This window comes from Sceloporus undulatus, chromosome 5 (assembly GCF_019175285.1).
Source record: "Sceloporus undulatus isolate JIND9_A2432 ecotype Alabama chromosome 5, SceUnd_v1.1, whole genome shotgun sequence".
NCBI classification, from domain to species: Eukaryota; Metazoa; Chordata; class Lepidosauria; order Squamata; family Phrynosomatidae; genus Sceloporus; species Sceloporus undulatus.
Window position 1 is genome coordinate 75,552,581 of NC_056526.1, and position 15,552 is coordinate 75,568,132.

The following is a 15,552-nucleotide window of genomic DNA, read 5'->3' on the forward strand; positions in this document are numbered from 1 at the left end:
TGAGATATAATAATAATAATAATAATAATAATAATAATAATAATAATAATAATAATAATAATTTGATATATATTATTACTTTATTAACAGATTAAACACATTGCAGTATAAAAATTCAATACCTTACATTAAACAACACACAATAGACATAGATAAAAATACCTTTCCCAACTACCAACTTAAACTACCCACAAAATAAACCAAATATTACTCCCCACAAAAAAAACTTGAAAACAACAAAACTTCCTTTATATACTTATGTATAAGTCTAGAAATTTTAGTCAAAAAAATTGACCAAAAAAATGACCCCAAAAAGTCAACTTATATGGGTCAGTATAAATACTGTACTTTAACTCCCATTATAAAAATAAAAAGGAACTGACCCCTGGTAGAAGGTAAGAGTGTAATCTGTCTTGGAAGCACTAATGCCTCTCTGTTCTCTCATCCATCCAGCCTTTAACATGAGTACAAAAAAATGGGTCTGGTGAAATTATATAAGTTCTTTGGTATCGTTTTCCTTTGCTTTATCCTTTAGATCCTTTGTTGCATGCCCCTAAGTTTTACCCTTGACGTATTCACGGGTCATATCAAAACCTATAATTTTGGCCACCAAACCCACCCCTACATTCAAACCTCAGTCATGAAGTTCACTGGACCATCTTTAGTATTCCTAGCACATAGGCTTATTATGGGGACAAACTGGGTGGGGAGACCTATGTCTGAACTGTCACCTCCTGAAGATACAACAAATAAGTCAAAAATCCTGTTTTGTAATTGCCAAGTAAATGATTATATTTCCTAATCATGTCACTTGAGTTGAATTTTAGTTCAGAGAGCCTGATAGGTCATAGTGGGAGTGGCTGTCCTGGCGGAAATGTTCAACAAGTGACAAATTATTCTTCTCTATAATAAATCTTTGGTCTGAATTCATTCTGAAGAACTAGTTTCACCATGAAACATAAACACTGAATTAGGGACACTCAGTGTTTGTAACTGGAAATGATCTTACACAGTGTGACCTTAAAATTACCATCTCTAGTAAGTGGGAAAGGGTTCATAGGACATGGCATAATTCAAACTCTTTTTTTTTTTTTTTTTTTTGTCTGAGTCCAGTATTATCCATCTCCTCCCACCTCCACCCCCTTACTTTCAACCATTACATGGAAAAATATTACATCTACTTTGACAGTATTCCATTTCATTAAAATGCATGGAACATCTCCAGACAAAATATTTCATAAGGCTAAAGACACCAGAAATGTACAATCCATAATTACATCCTGATTCTAAATACAGTGGCTTGGATACTTTCTCCTTTGGAAGATAATATAGTAGAGCTTTCCCATTTGCCCTTCACTCTGTGCCTCCTTTAAATCAATCATTTATGACAAAGGGAAAATTGAGGGTTTAAACTGTGATGATCCCGTTAAAATCGTGTGATTGCGATTAAAACGTCACGATTAAAGAGCCATTATTCCAGGAGTAACCAGGCAACAAACAGCAACAAATCATCACTGGGAAATCCTGCGAATAATTTGTTGCTGTTTATTGCTTGGTTATTCCCTGGTTATTCCTGGGATAATGATTTTTTAATCACAATATGTGTGAAATTCTTAATCACGACTGCACTATTTTAACGGGATAATCACTGTTTAAACCCGCCGTTTGCCTCCAAATTTCCCCATGTGATAAAGTCCATAGGCTGGGTCTCAGTAATCGTGTATGATATGGTAGGTGGCTGCAGATGTTGGTAGTGCTGGGCTTCATGACTTCTTTGTCACTTCCACAAATGGAAATACAGTACACCTTGGCAGTTAAAGCCAGTGTCTAGGACTCAGTGAGGCTCCAAAAGCAGCAAAATCAGATGTGGACATGAGGATGCACACTTACATATTGTTATGCATACAGTCAGCTAAGAACACATGTATCAGGAATCTTGATTATTTGCATTCAAAGAACAGTGTGCTCAGTTGCCACATTTGTATCATCTTCATAATTGGCTGTGTGAAAATGTTATCTTTCTTGAAAATCTGGTATGCTTCAAGTGGCCTAAGTGGCAGATTTAAGATTGAGGTATTAGGTTCAGTTACATAATAGAATAATTATATGTTTCCATTGTTTAGGTCAGATTCCGAAGTAAGCTATTGAAGCATCCTCAACCAAAGTTTCTCCTTTGACATCTTAGTTATAGTCAGCCATTCTGGCATGAAAAGGGAAGGTATTTGTGTGTGGTTTGTGTGTTTGTGTGTGGATATTCATTCTCTGCAATTATTTTTTATATCCCAGAGTATTTATAATTCTCTTTTCATTCTATGCTTTGTCTTTGTTGCAACATTTTGCTTTTACAGACAGTGTCTTGGGCCTATAAGATCAACTTTCATTGCTGTTGCTAAATATTAAACTTTATAAAAAGAAGAAAAGGATAGTAAAATTAAGAATTGTTTCCTGCCTATGTAGATATCATTTTGATTGAATCTTTCAGTTTAACATTACAACTTTATTCTTTCCTTTGTACCAAAGAAGATAATTCTGAAGAAAAGGGAGGTGAAAGAGAGAGACTAGCATGGGGACAGAGTCGGGAAGTCAGATCCTCATGATGCACGCCCAATTCTGCTCCCGGGGGGGCACCCCTGCAGCACGTGCCCTGTGTGCACTTGCGAGTGCTCACGCCATTCAAGCCTATGGGGCTTAGATATGTGTGAGTCTCCATTTTCACTGGGGGGGGGGGGGCGGAACGGATTCTGCGTGAAAACGGAGGGCCAACTGTATAACTGTATATAAACTCATGTATAATTAAAAATTTGACCTCCAAAACATGGGTCAACGTATCCACAGGTCAATGTAAGAACTGTACTTTAACTCTCAGTCCCTTTCTCTTGGAGTGGCAAAAGGCAAGTACTTAGTCCATCCCGGGAGCACCTAAACAAAGCATTTGCCCACTCCACTTTCTCCACCATGGCACCACTTTTCACTGACTGGGTGGGAAAATGGCAATGGGGGCAGCTCTTGGGTGCTTTCCTTCAAAGAAGCACCAAGAAGAATCAGGCTTTGAAGGATCTGACTAAGATATTTGTGTATGTTTGTCAGCTTTTCTGGAATAAAACCAGGCAAAGGTAGCACATTAAAGTTAAAAGCTATAATCGCTGCTAATGTAGCTTTCCCTTTCTTTGCTTTGCCTTTTTGTCCTTGTTGACATGTAACCGTTAGAGTGAGCACAAACAGTTATGCCTTCTGGAATTTTGTAAATTCTTTGGCATTGTTTTTCTTTGCTGCTGCCTTTAAATCCTTTATTACACACCCCAAAGTTTTACCCTCAACTTGTCCATGGGTTATATCAAATCCACAATTCTGGCCCCAAAACCTGCCTTCAATTTATACATGAGTTGCCGAATGGCAGGGGGTTGGACTGGATAGCCCTTGTGGGCTCTTCCAACTCTATGATTAATTTATGAGGTTGATTTATACATGAGTACAGTATACAGTGGGCCCTTGGTATCTGTTAGGGTTTGGTTCCAGGACCCCCTATGGATATGAAAATCCATGGATACTTGAGTCTCATTAAATAAAATGGTGCCCCTTGTATAAAGTGGCTTTCTTTTTGAAATTTATATATTTTAAAAATATTTTCAAACTGTGGATGCTTGAATCTGTGTATAAAAAAACCCCGTGGATATGGAGGGGCTGACTGTATAAGGTAATTATCCAAGCATAAAAGCACTATGTCAGCAACAGGAAGATTACAAAGAATTCCTAATATATTATTATACAAAATGCAATATTATGTAGTATTAATGAATAATGTATACTCTTGTATAATATTATTGAATATTATATTATTGTATTTACAATCAATGTTTTAGTTCTCTCTTTTTAAATTATTGTAACCCACCTTGAATCTCATTGTGGGAGAAAGGCAGGATATACATCTTTGAAATAAATAATAGAAACTGGTCCAGATTGTAACTGATAGAGAAGGATACATTTCTAAAAAGAATCAAAGTGTACTCCACCCTACCCCCAGAAAATCTCCAAACACTTTTGTTCCGTACAAGCTGGCACAGGGAAGACGCCTGGCTTTCAGACTTGAAAAGCCTGATATACTGAAAGTGTTTTGGCTGCTTGATCTTGAAACAAATTACTCCCAAAAGCCACCTCCATTCTATTCCAGGACTCACCTTTTTTCTTCGTTTCCATCTTTTGCTTTCCCCTTTTCTTCTGCTCTGAGTTAGAATCCAGAAAGTTTTATTTCATTAATTCTTTCTTTTCCTCCTTCTCCCCTCTGGATTATCCTACTAAGAACAGAGCCATGTTATATATTTCCTCCTGGGGGCTAATGTGTTAGAGAAAATTGCTAGAAAAGCCCAGTAAATTAATAGCTTAACCTGTTGAATAGTTATTTCCCAGTTCTGCTCAGTTACTTGCTTTAGTTCCATCTCAAATTGGGTTGCATTAATATGGTCTTAACCAAAGGCACAAATGAGTGAAAGGCAAAATAATTATGGACATTTGATTCACTCCTTTTTCATATCCACTACAAACTTATTCTTTATCTCAGGTGGGTAAACATGTGTGGAATTCAAAAGTCTGTTCCCTTCAAGTGTTCAATGACATAAAGGATAGAAAAAAGCCTATATGAGAGTATAAATGCCCTCGGGATTGTTGCTTCATAAAGGTTATTGATTCTGCTTAAGCACTTTAATACTACAGTGTCAACCTCAATGTATGTCTGCTGAATATGATTGATCCTAAACACTTTTTATCAGAGGACACTGATATTCTAGTGGGGGGGGGGATTGTAGTGGCTTAGCAATGCTCTTGGGACATTGAAAAGCAAATGCTAGCATAACTTCCTACCAGTCTGTGGTGCAAGGAGAGAAGGAAGTGTTAGAGGTGTGATAGATAGTCAAAATTCTTGTGATGTAATACTATAACAACTAAAGAGGTAACACAATGTAAAATATTCCTATTAGAATTAATGTAGACCCCAGATGATTCTCCCTTACCTTATCCCCCTCCACTGCTTCAACCACAGTGGAATATGGGATTCTAACCAGTTTGGGTAAATTATTTTTTGGACCATCTCCAAATCGTGTAGTAGCCTGGTCACTGACTAAGATGGCTAAGGGATTACAGGAGTCGTAAACCAAAAAAAGTATATTTTCTATCACTGAATTCACTGAATCACATACCCCTAAAATGTATAAGATCTTGGCACATCTTACAGATAGAGAGCACTTGAAGAAAAAAGCCACAAAACCTCACCTTTCAATAGCCGAAGCGAATAGGATGCATAAATAACACTTGTCTTTGCTAAACTGTTGACCTTGCAATGTGGAGTACATACAAGTATGACTATAGGTACTGATATGAAAGGGGTTCCTCCACATGTTTAATAAGTAGCAGGACAATGTTGGTCCTTCCATGCCACTGAATGTGCCCCCTGGATATCCATGCATTGGCATAGAAGCCCTCTGATTCAGTAGAATCATAGGATTGCCTTGTAAAATACCGGCCTTTGGAGAAAAAGGCTACTGGGTGTTAAATAACTGGTAAATATTTGTGCTTGAATTTTAGTACATTTTGGATTGGCCAGCATGTGGATGAAAAATGAAAAGAGGACTTTCGTGCATGTGCTTGCAATTTTCTCAAGTTTGTCCTGGGGTTAATAGAACTCTCTCTATATGTGTGTGTGTGTGGAGCAAATTGTACATAACAAAATATCTTGGAGATGGTACCCAAATCTAAACATAACATATACACCAGAATTAGACTGAAGGTAATTTTATACACTGAGCCCGCGCCATACACAGGCTCCTTATAGGCAGTTTTCAGCATACACTGAAGCCACCCAGGAAATGAGCAAATGTCTGGTGCATGTGCATGGCCATGTGGCAAGCACGAGCCCCATTATTTTAAATGGGGCTCACGGATGGTGCACGCAGCCACACGGTGAACATGAGTCCCATTGGATATAATGGGCCTCAGGCATACATGTTTTTCCTTTACACAGGGGGGTCTGGAATGGATCCCCCGTGTAAAGCAAGGGCCAATATATAATTTTTAATAATTATATGCATGAAACAAAGTTTGGATATATTGAACCATCAGAAAGCAACAGTGTCTCTATCTCAACCACTCATGTTGAAAATTTTGGATTTTGGAATATTTTGGATTTCAGAATTCCAGATAAGGGAAACTCAACCTATATTGTAATCATAAAGACATATAAGCTATAGCCTTCATACTATGTTTTAAATCACATAATGCGTAACAGTTGTGAACTGTATTTACTGAGAATATTAAATTAGTCATCACAGGGATGGTTAAACTAGGACTAGATCTGCCCTGCACATCACATAATATAGACAGTTTTGAGAAGAAAAGGCTCAAAATCTCTCCTATGTTCATGAGTAAACCTCATGACCATAGACCATACTTGGCACACAGAAGGCCCCAGGATGAATCACTGGTATCTCCAGTTTTCAACAAACTTGAGTAACAAGGAAGGGAGAGACCTCTGAGTTCCTGGGGAGCTTCTCCCATCAAGAGGAGTTAGCACAGTAACAGATGGGCTGATATTATGACTCAGGGTTTTTTGTGTGGTTTTGCCAAAAAACAAAACAAAAAAATCACACACACAAAAGAAAACAGGTGACAAAAAGTCTGGTGCTGAAAAATACTTTAATAGATGTATGTTGATAGCTAAACCTCTTGGAGCAGCTGACTGCTTCTTAATAAGATTAAGATTAACAAAACAAAACACTAAACTACTGAACATACAAGACGTTCCTGTTATCCCAAGGTGAAGACACTCCTGAACCAATTAAATGGCAGCCTTGGATTTGCTAAGTATGGTAACAGTTGTGTTGCTTTCCTCAGTACACAGTGCATCCAAGGTTGTCCTTAGTATCATGTTGCAAACCAATTATTAGTCTGATTGTAGTTGTGTGAATTACTTCTAGTTTTCTAGGTTTCGTTTTGATGGGGAACAGTAGTCTCTTTGCATGGGCTGCATATTTTTTCAACACATTTTTCATATTGTCTACAAGTGACCCATTTATCCTTTCAGGACAAAATGTATTAAATATCTGATCTTGTCATTACTCTAGTAAATGTTTAATCCTAAAGTCTACACTTTGTTTACATAGTATAAAATTAGGAGAAGACACAGTGGTTTCCAGTAGAAAACAAATTGTGTTACCTAGGAGAGCTGCTTTAGTTCTACCTTGGCATCATTCAGATACTTTGGTTAATTTGGATTGAATTCTTTATCCTTTGCCTTTATTTTAAGATCCATGACTGTGATCTTACAGTGTTACAGTACAGACTTATATACCAATAGTACCCAGGTGGTAGTATTCAGACCATGGTACATGACCAAGAAGGGAACTGTACTGATAGATCAATGAAATTCTAATCTGCAGGGAAAGTGAATTAATGAAGTGTGTGTGTGTGTGTGTGTGTGTGTGTGTGTGTGTGAAAGAGAGAGAGAGAGAGGATGCATCCACACCACAGAAATAATAGAGTTTGACATTGCTTTAACTGCCATGGCTCAGTTCTATGCAATTATGGAAATTGCAGTTTGTTGTGGCACTAGAGTTGTCTGACAGAGAAGGCTAAATTGCACAAAACTACAATTCCCAGAATTCTGTAGCATTGAGCCATAGCAGTTAAAGTGGTGTCAAATTACACTATTTCTGCAGTACAAATGAAACTCAAGAAGGCAGGCATACTTTAATGGGTGAGAATCATGTGGTCCCTGAAATGTTTACTGAGAGAGATCTAGTATTAAATGTTAGATGCAATCTGCCAGTATCTGCTTTCTGATAGTAAGAGGCATCAGGTGGAGAGATTGATGCTTTTTGATAGTAAGAGGCATCAGGTGGAGAAGTTGATGCCTTAATATTTAAAATAATTTGCTTATGTTGTGGTCTTCCAAAGCTTTTGATAATAAGCAAGAGTGCATCTAGACCCCAGAACTAATGCAGTTTGTCACCATTTTAAGTGCAGTAACTCCATCCCGTGGAATCCTGGGATGTGAAATTTTACATGGTCTTTAGCCTTCTTTGCCAGAGAATACTGATTCCTCACAAAACTACAAATCCCAGGATTCTGTAGTATGGAGCCATGACACAGTTTCTACAGTGTATATGCACCATTAGTAGTCCTCATACAGGGCAAGTTGGCAACTCTTATTATCCACTATAGAATGAATGCCCAGTGACATTAGGGAATATATCCCCACCTGTAATGGAATTGGAAATGCCATGGGAGGATAAAATGTTTATAATGGTTATTATGTATCTGGTCTTTCTCCCAGTAAGAGGACTCAAGGCAGCTAACGACATATTTAAAACAATACAAATTAAAAACTATGCAAAAGCATTAATAAAAGGATAAATAAAAGATTTTAAAAGCAATTAAGCAATATGTAAAGTTAAAACATTAGATATTAAAATATTAAAATTCATTAAAAGACTATATGCAAACCTTAAAAACAGTGCCGTGGCTCAAGTAGTTAAGATGCTGACTCTAAGGCAGGGGTAGGCAACCTGCGGCCCGCAGGCCGGATGCGGCCCGGCAAGGCCTTGGGACCGGCCCCAGCCCGGTCCTGCCGCCGATTGCTGCCAGAGCCTTTGGCCGATCAGGAGGAGGCGGGCAAGGGGGGGACAAGCAGCAGGCAAGGGGAGCAAGCGGCGGGCAAGGGGGGCAATTGTCTATAGAAGCCTTTGAAACATGCATTTATATTAACATTTTTTAAAAAATCAGCAAATTTTTAGAGTGTCCTCCATATTTTAAAAAAGTGTCCTCCATTTGAAATTTTGTCCTATATTTCTCCCGATTTATTTATTTATTTAATTTGTTTTTAAAATATTTAATTATTTATTTTTTGGCTTCGGCCCTCCAGTTGTCTGAGGGACAGCAACCCGGCCCCCAGCTCAAAAAGGTTGCCTACTCCTGCTCTAAGGATTTTCAGACTTGCCTGCAATCGCTGTTCAATCGCCCTCCAAAAGCAGCTGAAAGGGAAAAGCAGGCTGTGTGTGTGAAGGGCCGTAGAGTTCATTAATCGCCCTAGAAATGAGGCTCCCTGCTAGCGTTCTTCAGTCGGTGCAAGAAGCAGGGAGTTCAGGGGGGGAGGGGAGAAGAAATCTTAGTTTTTATATTTCAACAAGGAATTTCCACCACACTAGCAGGGAGCCTCATTTCCAGGGCGATTAATGAGCGCTCCAGCCCTTCACACACACAACCTGCTTTTCCCTTTCAGCTGCTTTTGGAGGGCGATTGAACAGCGATTGCAGGCAAGTCTGAAAATCCTCAAGACTGGCAGGTTGGCAGTTCAAGGCCCGGGTGCCACATGATGAGGTGAGCTCCTGTCACTAGTCCCAGCTTCTGCCAACCTAGCAGTTTGAAAGCATGCAAATGCAAGTAGATAAATAGGTACCACTTCTCAGTGGGAAGGTAACAGCTTTCAGTGGCGTCATGTTGGCCACATAACCACCAGAGAAGGCCTTGGACAATGCTGGCTCTTCAGCTTAGAAACGGAGATGAGCACTGCCTCCTACAGTCAGTTATGACTAGACACTCATGTCAAGGGACTACCTTTACCTTTACTGGTAAGTACTTCACAACATTAAAAGCCCAATCCTAGTCAGTTTGTAAAAGCCTCATGGCTTAAAAATGTTTTGGCTTGCTGATAGAAGGAGAGCAAGATGGGGCTATCCTCCTGACCCTAGGAGAACCCAAAATGTGGAGAAATTGCCCCTTCCACACACCCCGGAAAGTGTTTGGGGCAAAAAAAACCTTCAAAAAACCGGGGCTTATTAGGTAGAGTGTGGCCATCCAATACCTGCTGGGGCAAATGCGGACCATTAACACCTCACTGTTCATTTTACACTTAGGTTGGTAATCCTGTGCTTGTGAGAATTACTTAGCAAGGGTAAGGAATCTGTGTCCCTTTAGGTGTTGCTGGATGGCAACTCCGGCCCGTTACAGACGGGCCTAAAAGTACACGCTCCGTGTGTACTAGGGTTAGAAAGGAGCATCCTTTCTGGATGCTCCCAACCCTAGCACGCACAGAGCGCGCACAAAATGGCAGCAGCCATTCCAGCGTCAGCGTGGATGTGATATCTTTGTGCCGCGCGAGGGCGCCTAGACCGCCCTTTCCACGGTGCAAAGAGGAGCTCAGAAACGGAGCTCCTTCTGGGGTTTGCGTCGCTGGGCGCAGCCTTTACATGGCTGTGCCCAGTGACGCAGAGGAGGAAGGGGCCAAGTGGCCCCTTTCTCCTCCTCCCCACCATAGCCGGGTGTCCTTGGGGCTTGAAGCCCCAAGGACACCCTTTTCCAGGCCATGGGGAAGCGGCCTTTTGCCGCTTCCCCGTGGCCTGGAAAGCGGCGGATTGGGGCCTCGGAGGCTGCCGGTCTGGCAGCTGAGGCCCCAATACAGCGGGGAAAGGGGCAGGTGCAGGCCACCCCAAATGGGTGGTCTGTAACCCGCCTCCTATTGACATTCCTAATATTATGATGGGAGTTGTAGTCCATCAGCATCTGGAAAGTTGAGTTTAATATCTCTTACTTCATAGAAGAAAATTCTGTTATGCATAGTGGGATTAAACCCAAAAGGTGGGCTCTAACAGAACAGATACAGTATTTTGTCTCATATAAGAGTTTGTTGGTCTTTGTTGTGTTCACACAAAACACTACTTTTTTTAAGGTCGCAATTCCTAGGATCTCCCACAGTGATAACAGTGAGGATGTCTCCAGGCAGTAAAGGCAGCTAAACTTTCCAGTTTCTCCCCAGCCTTTTCTCTTCTTCCAGCCTGTAAAAGAAAACCCAATAAGTGATTTATAAAGTGCACTTCAGGGTTTTTCTGGTTTCAACTGAGACCTCTGCACATTTGTTTGAGAGCACTTCCCATGGTCAGCATGATTTACTGCCAAGAAAATATGAAGAGACTAAGCTGTACCTTTTTTTTTTTAATGTTTGTAAAAGGTTGAACGTAAAATAGAATGCATCTATAGAAATTAATCCACATGAAGGCCTGGGACATCTTGTAATTTTAAACAACCAACATTTTGCATGAAATACACTTTTTTGCGTAAATGAAAGTTTTGCAACAACAACAAAAGATCCCAAAATGTGCAAAAACTAACATCTTGCCCAGAAGAATTTTTTTAAAAAAAATTCTTCATTCAGGCATTCAGATGTATCTCTATTCCTAAAGTTATTATTTCAGCACTTTTTACATGTGTATTGTCATGATGTGAGGGATTCATACAGCCCCTACTTTAAAACAAATAAAAATATGTATCACTCATGGTTTGTACTTATTTATGCTCTGGAAAACAGCAATATTATCTGCACTGATCACAGTTTGTACCTTCAGAATGGATTTTACTGAGATTAGGCATGGTGGTTTGAGTGTTACACTCTGGAGGCCAGGGTTCCAATCCCTGCTCAAGCATAAAAACCTACTGGGTGGCCTTGCACAAGTCGCACTCTCTCAGCCTCAGAGGATGGCAATGGCAAACCTCCTCTGGAGAAACTTGTCAAGAAACTCTATGATAGGCTCTTAAGGTCACCTTAGGGTTGTCATTAGTCGAAAATGACATAGAGACACACAATAAAAAGGGGTGGCAATCTAATTTACACTATTGGGATCTACTTTTTGCCATTTTGGAGAACTTTACTAATCATACAACCATACAAAAACCTCAAACCTTCAATATAATATAAACCTTCACCTTCAATATAGTATAAGATAATCAAAGGTTTTTCAATTTCTAAATTGCTATCTTCATTTCATAATGGGAGATTCATTTCAGCTAACTGACCTCAATTGTTGGAAATAAAAGTAATAAGTAACAATGTCTATTGATCTCACAGGATGAAACAAGGGCCAGTACTCTGGCAGAATGATTCATAATTTAAAAGCTGTTACTGTTCTTTAGTTTTCTGTCTTCTTATTTCATCAGTGTATTTTTATTTGTAACTCCAGTCTACTAGATGTCAGTAGCCATGTTTGCCATCCTAGAAATGGAGATGCAAATCTAGTAAAATGATTTGTTTTGTTGGGCCAGCATAGATACAGGATTATGGATGTTGTCAGGTTTTACAGTGTGCAAGATTCTGTTTAGCAAAAGAATTCTTTCAAGTTTGAAGGTTGCCCTGTTCCTACATCATATTTATCTTGCTCAGTGAATATATACACACACATACACACACCTCCTTGTGCCTCCTTTTGAGCCTAGTATAGAGTGAATGTTTCTAGTTTCTTAACCATGTTTGTTTGGTCTGGTAACTCCACCCCCAGTTTTTAGCTTAGCCATGATTTCACATTCTGAGGAGCAAATTATATAATAGCCTAAATCCAATTGTTCAGTCCATTAAATTAGATCTGTTGAATCAGTAGGGTCTACAGAAATTTTGATTCAACATCTAACAGCTAATTCAGTTAACTCTTAGCAATTGTAAGTGATTTAAACCAATATGTCAACTGCATAATTGTATTTCACAGAAATTAGTTAGCTTAATTTCCCCCCTTCAAGTAGGGGTTCCTGATCAGGGTTAGACTACAGAGAGAGAGTGTTATCCCTTTGCCCATACACATGCATCCACCCAATCACTTAGGCGGGATACAGACCGCCCAAAAAGGGCGGTCTATCTGCGCCTTGTTTTGCTGCGTGAGGGAGCCATAGCAGACAAACCGCGCGGCTCACTCGTGCAGCAAAAAGAACCCTTAAAAGCGGGTTTTTCTTGTGGCGTGTTTGTGACGCCGAGACGTGCAGATGCTAAGCGTCTGTCACGTCAAAATGGTGGCACCCGTGTGTACAAGGCGCTGCCATTTTGACGCCCCCGTCACATGTTAGGGGTGAGGCCAGTATGGGCAGTGCGCTCTCGGCCAACCCCTAGCACATGACGGGGGCGCCGCAAAGGCCCGTGTGAAGAGAGCCTCAGTCACACAGATCTTTAGTTTAGATGAATATGTGCTCCATAAGACAGCTGCTTTTGAGGTTATTGATAGTTTGGAATGAGTAGTACCTTTGACCAGGAAGAAAAGTGAAAACAATTTTTTTTAAGACGGTGGTATGTTTGGGAGAAGGGTTAAATCCTTCTTCAGACATAATGTGTTCCCAATCGTGGCAAGGCCACTGTGACCATTTTTAAAAAATCATAAAATGCACATACAAATTTCATAGAAATAAAATTTTAAAGAAAATTCAAGTTTTAGCTACTCCCATCTCCTTTCAATTCAAAAAATCCACGCAAAAGCATTCCTATTAAGAGTGTGCGTAAAACATCTTTTATGAAAGGGAGTCCACCACTATTCAAGGCAGTATGTTCTGTTGTTGAGCTGCTATATACAGTAGTTTAGCTCTAATTTTCACCTGGCTTACTTTTGGATAGATTTTACAATCCTGCATTGACTCCTGGTTTCACACTGTTGTTACAATAGGAACCCTGGCTAGACATTAACCACAATTAGTGTCAAAATAGACAGAGGGGCATGGTACGCACACAGTGCTGAAGTCCTAGCTTAATGAAACAATATCAGCTTCAGCAAACTATCCAAAAGTAACTTCATTCCTCACTTTGAACAGGTGAGAGAATAGAACATGAAACAGCACATAAACAAATCTTCCTCTGATCCATAGAAGGGAAACTATAGTTAAATATGGCAAGCAAACCATCTGAGTTCATAAACTATCTGTAAACCCTGATTTAAAACTGGCTTATGAGTTCACGTATCATGGGAAGCAATAATCAGATGCTGAATCCTGGTTTGCTGTACTAATGGAAAAGGAGGCACAAAATGGCAATGAAAAGCTGTTTGTAGGTTCAGCATACTCCTAGCTTGCTCATTAAACCGCAGGTTTTGGCTTTGGGCAAACAGCAGTAATCTTGAAACATGGTGAAGGAAAACTATGAGAAACTTGTAATGCAAAGAGATTGATATAATCATCTCTGCACCAAGCATTTGTGCTCCTTTTTTACCCAGGATAGCTATTTACAATTTTACAGTTCATTTAACTGACTGAAGGCTACAGCATGCACCTGTTTCCTCAAAATTCCACAAAACAATAAAATATGTGTAGAATTGGAGGAGAATTGTTTCAGGAAACCCAACTTTTCTTTATTTTTAACTTAATGAGTTTGCTAATATAACGTTAACATGAGAGAGACCGTTTTAAACCATTCAATCATATGTTTCCATTTGCACTATATATATATATATATATTTGTAGTATGCCTATTTATGGTTTCATTAAGAACGTTGCTCAATCTGTGTGTCGCTCATGAAAGCCACAATATTTGCTTTGACCCTTGAACTTGTGACCATGTTAACATTGTAACTGAAGCACATGCTGGGTGTACTGCAAGGGATGATGATAAGATGAAACAGGAGCTCCCAAATGAGCATGTAACAAGAACAATCTGTAAAGGGGACACCAAGATGAAATGTAAAGTTTAGTGAAATTTTTCCTTCCATACTTTCTTTTGGTCAAGTGCACATGAGCAAGTTTTTATAGATGGCTGAGGGAATATTGGGAATTGTAGCCCAAAATAATAACCTGAGCAAGTGGTGACCATAAGGCACGTATGCCTTTATAGCTACAGTTGCTCAGTTTGTACTTCCCCTAGTTGGATTCCAGGGCTTGTTCTGCCCCAGATAAATGCAAAAAAGCTGTTCCTGCCTCCAAAATGATAATATTGTACTCAGTTTGACAAAATGTTTCAGAATCCCCAGAGTTTGGAATGGGTAGTATGCGAAAATGAGAGAGGAGAAAGGATAAAGGATGGCGATAATATTTGGAATGAAGATGTACAGGAAAAGCACAGACAAGTTGAGCGAACAAAAACAACTGTTTGTGTTCTGTTCCAGATAAGGAGGGGGCCCAGCAGGCAAGACCTCTGGATATTGTTTCTTCAGAGCTTGGGACAGTTACTTATTTTGAACTCCAGCTAGTTCTGCTCCTAAATTCTAGTCCCCTCCATAAAACAACCCAAAACCAAACCAACAATCATGTTGTAAGCACTTCAGTTTGTTCTCCTTTTAGTTACAGTTTCTGATTCTTTTTTGTTTTCATTCTTCTCTCCTCCCTGCTCTTCCTCTTTTTTATCTAGGGATAAACCTGAAAAACAAACTGGGGGGGGGGAATTCAGGTACAACCAAGTATTTTTAAAACAGAATACTTTGAAGTGCTTTGACTAAACCTAGTCTGAACTTTCAGCAGTATTTTCTGCTTGGTCCCACTGAATAAAAATGAAGGAAGGCCTCAGATCTTTCTGCTGTGAGTCAGTGGAATACAAAATGGTTTCTTTTATACAGTACAGTTCAGAAAGTGTTAAGCTTGCTATAAAATGACCCTGAAATCAATAGGACTCAAGTGTGCAGTTATGTACTGAAGTGCCATTGATTTTGATAGGACGTAAGTGCACCTAATTTTTTTTTTAGTCCGGATGACACTTCTAGGGTATGATTTAACAATTCCTCTTTAGTAGCTATCATTCATTTTTAGACCTGCATGGGGTCTTCTGATATATGGCTTCCT

The 15,552-nt window shown here is 39.5% G+C and overlaps 1 protein-coding gene across 3 annotated transcripts in view; it reads left to right on the plus strand.

Annotated features, from left to right (window-relative positions):
- MAPK11 (mitogen-activated protein kinase 11) overlaps positions 1-15,552 on the plus strand; it is a 60,109-nt gene that overhangs the window by 8,083 nt on the left and 36,474 nt on the right. Inside the window, exon 1 of one of the 3 annotated variants that reach the window (XM_042467385.1) lies at positions 9,341-9,363. The exons of the other annotated variants lie outside the window; for them this stretch is intronic. Within the exon in view, the coding sequence (XP_042323319.1) occupies positions 9,356-9,363 (8 nt within the window). The 5' untranslated portion in view covers positions 9,341-9,355. Of the gene's footprint in view, positions 1-9,340; positions 9,364-15,552 lie in introns of those variants that run through there. 3 annotated transcript variants of the gene reach the window in all.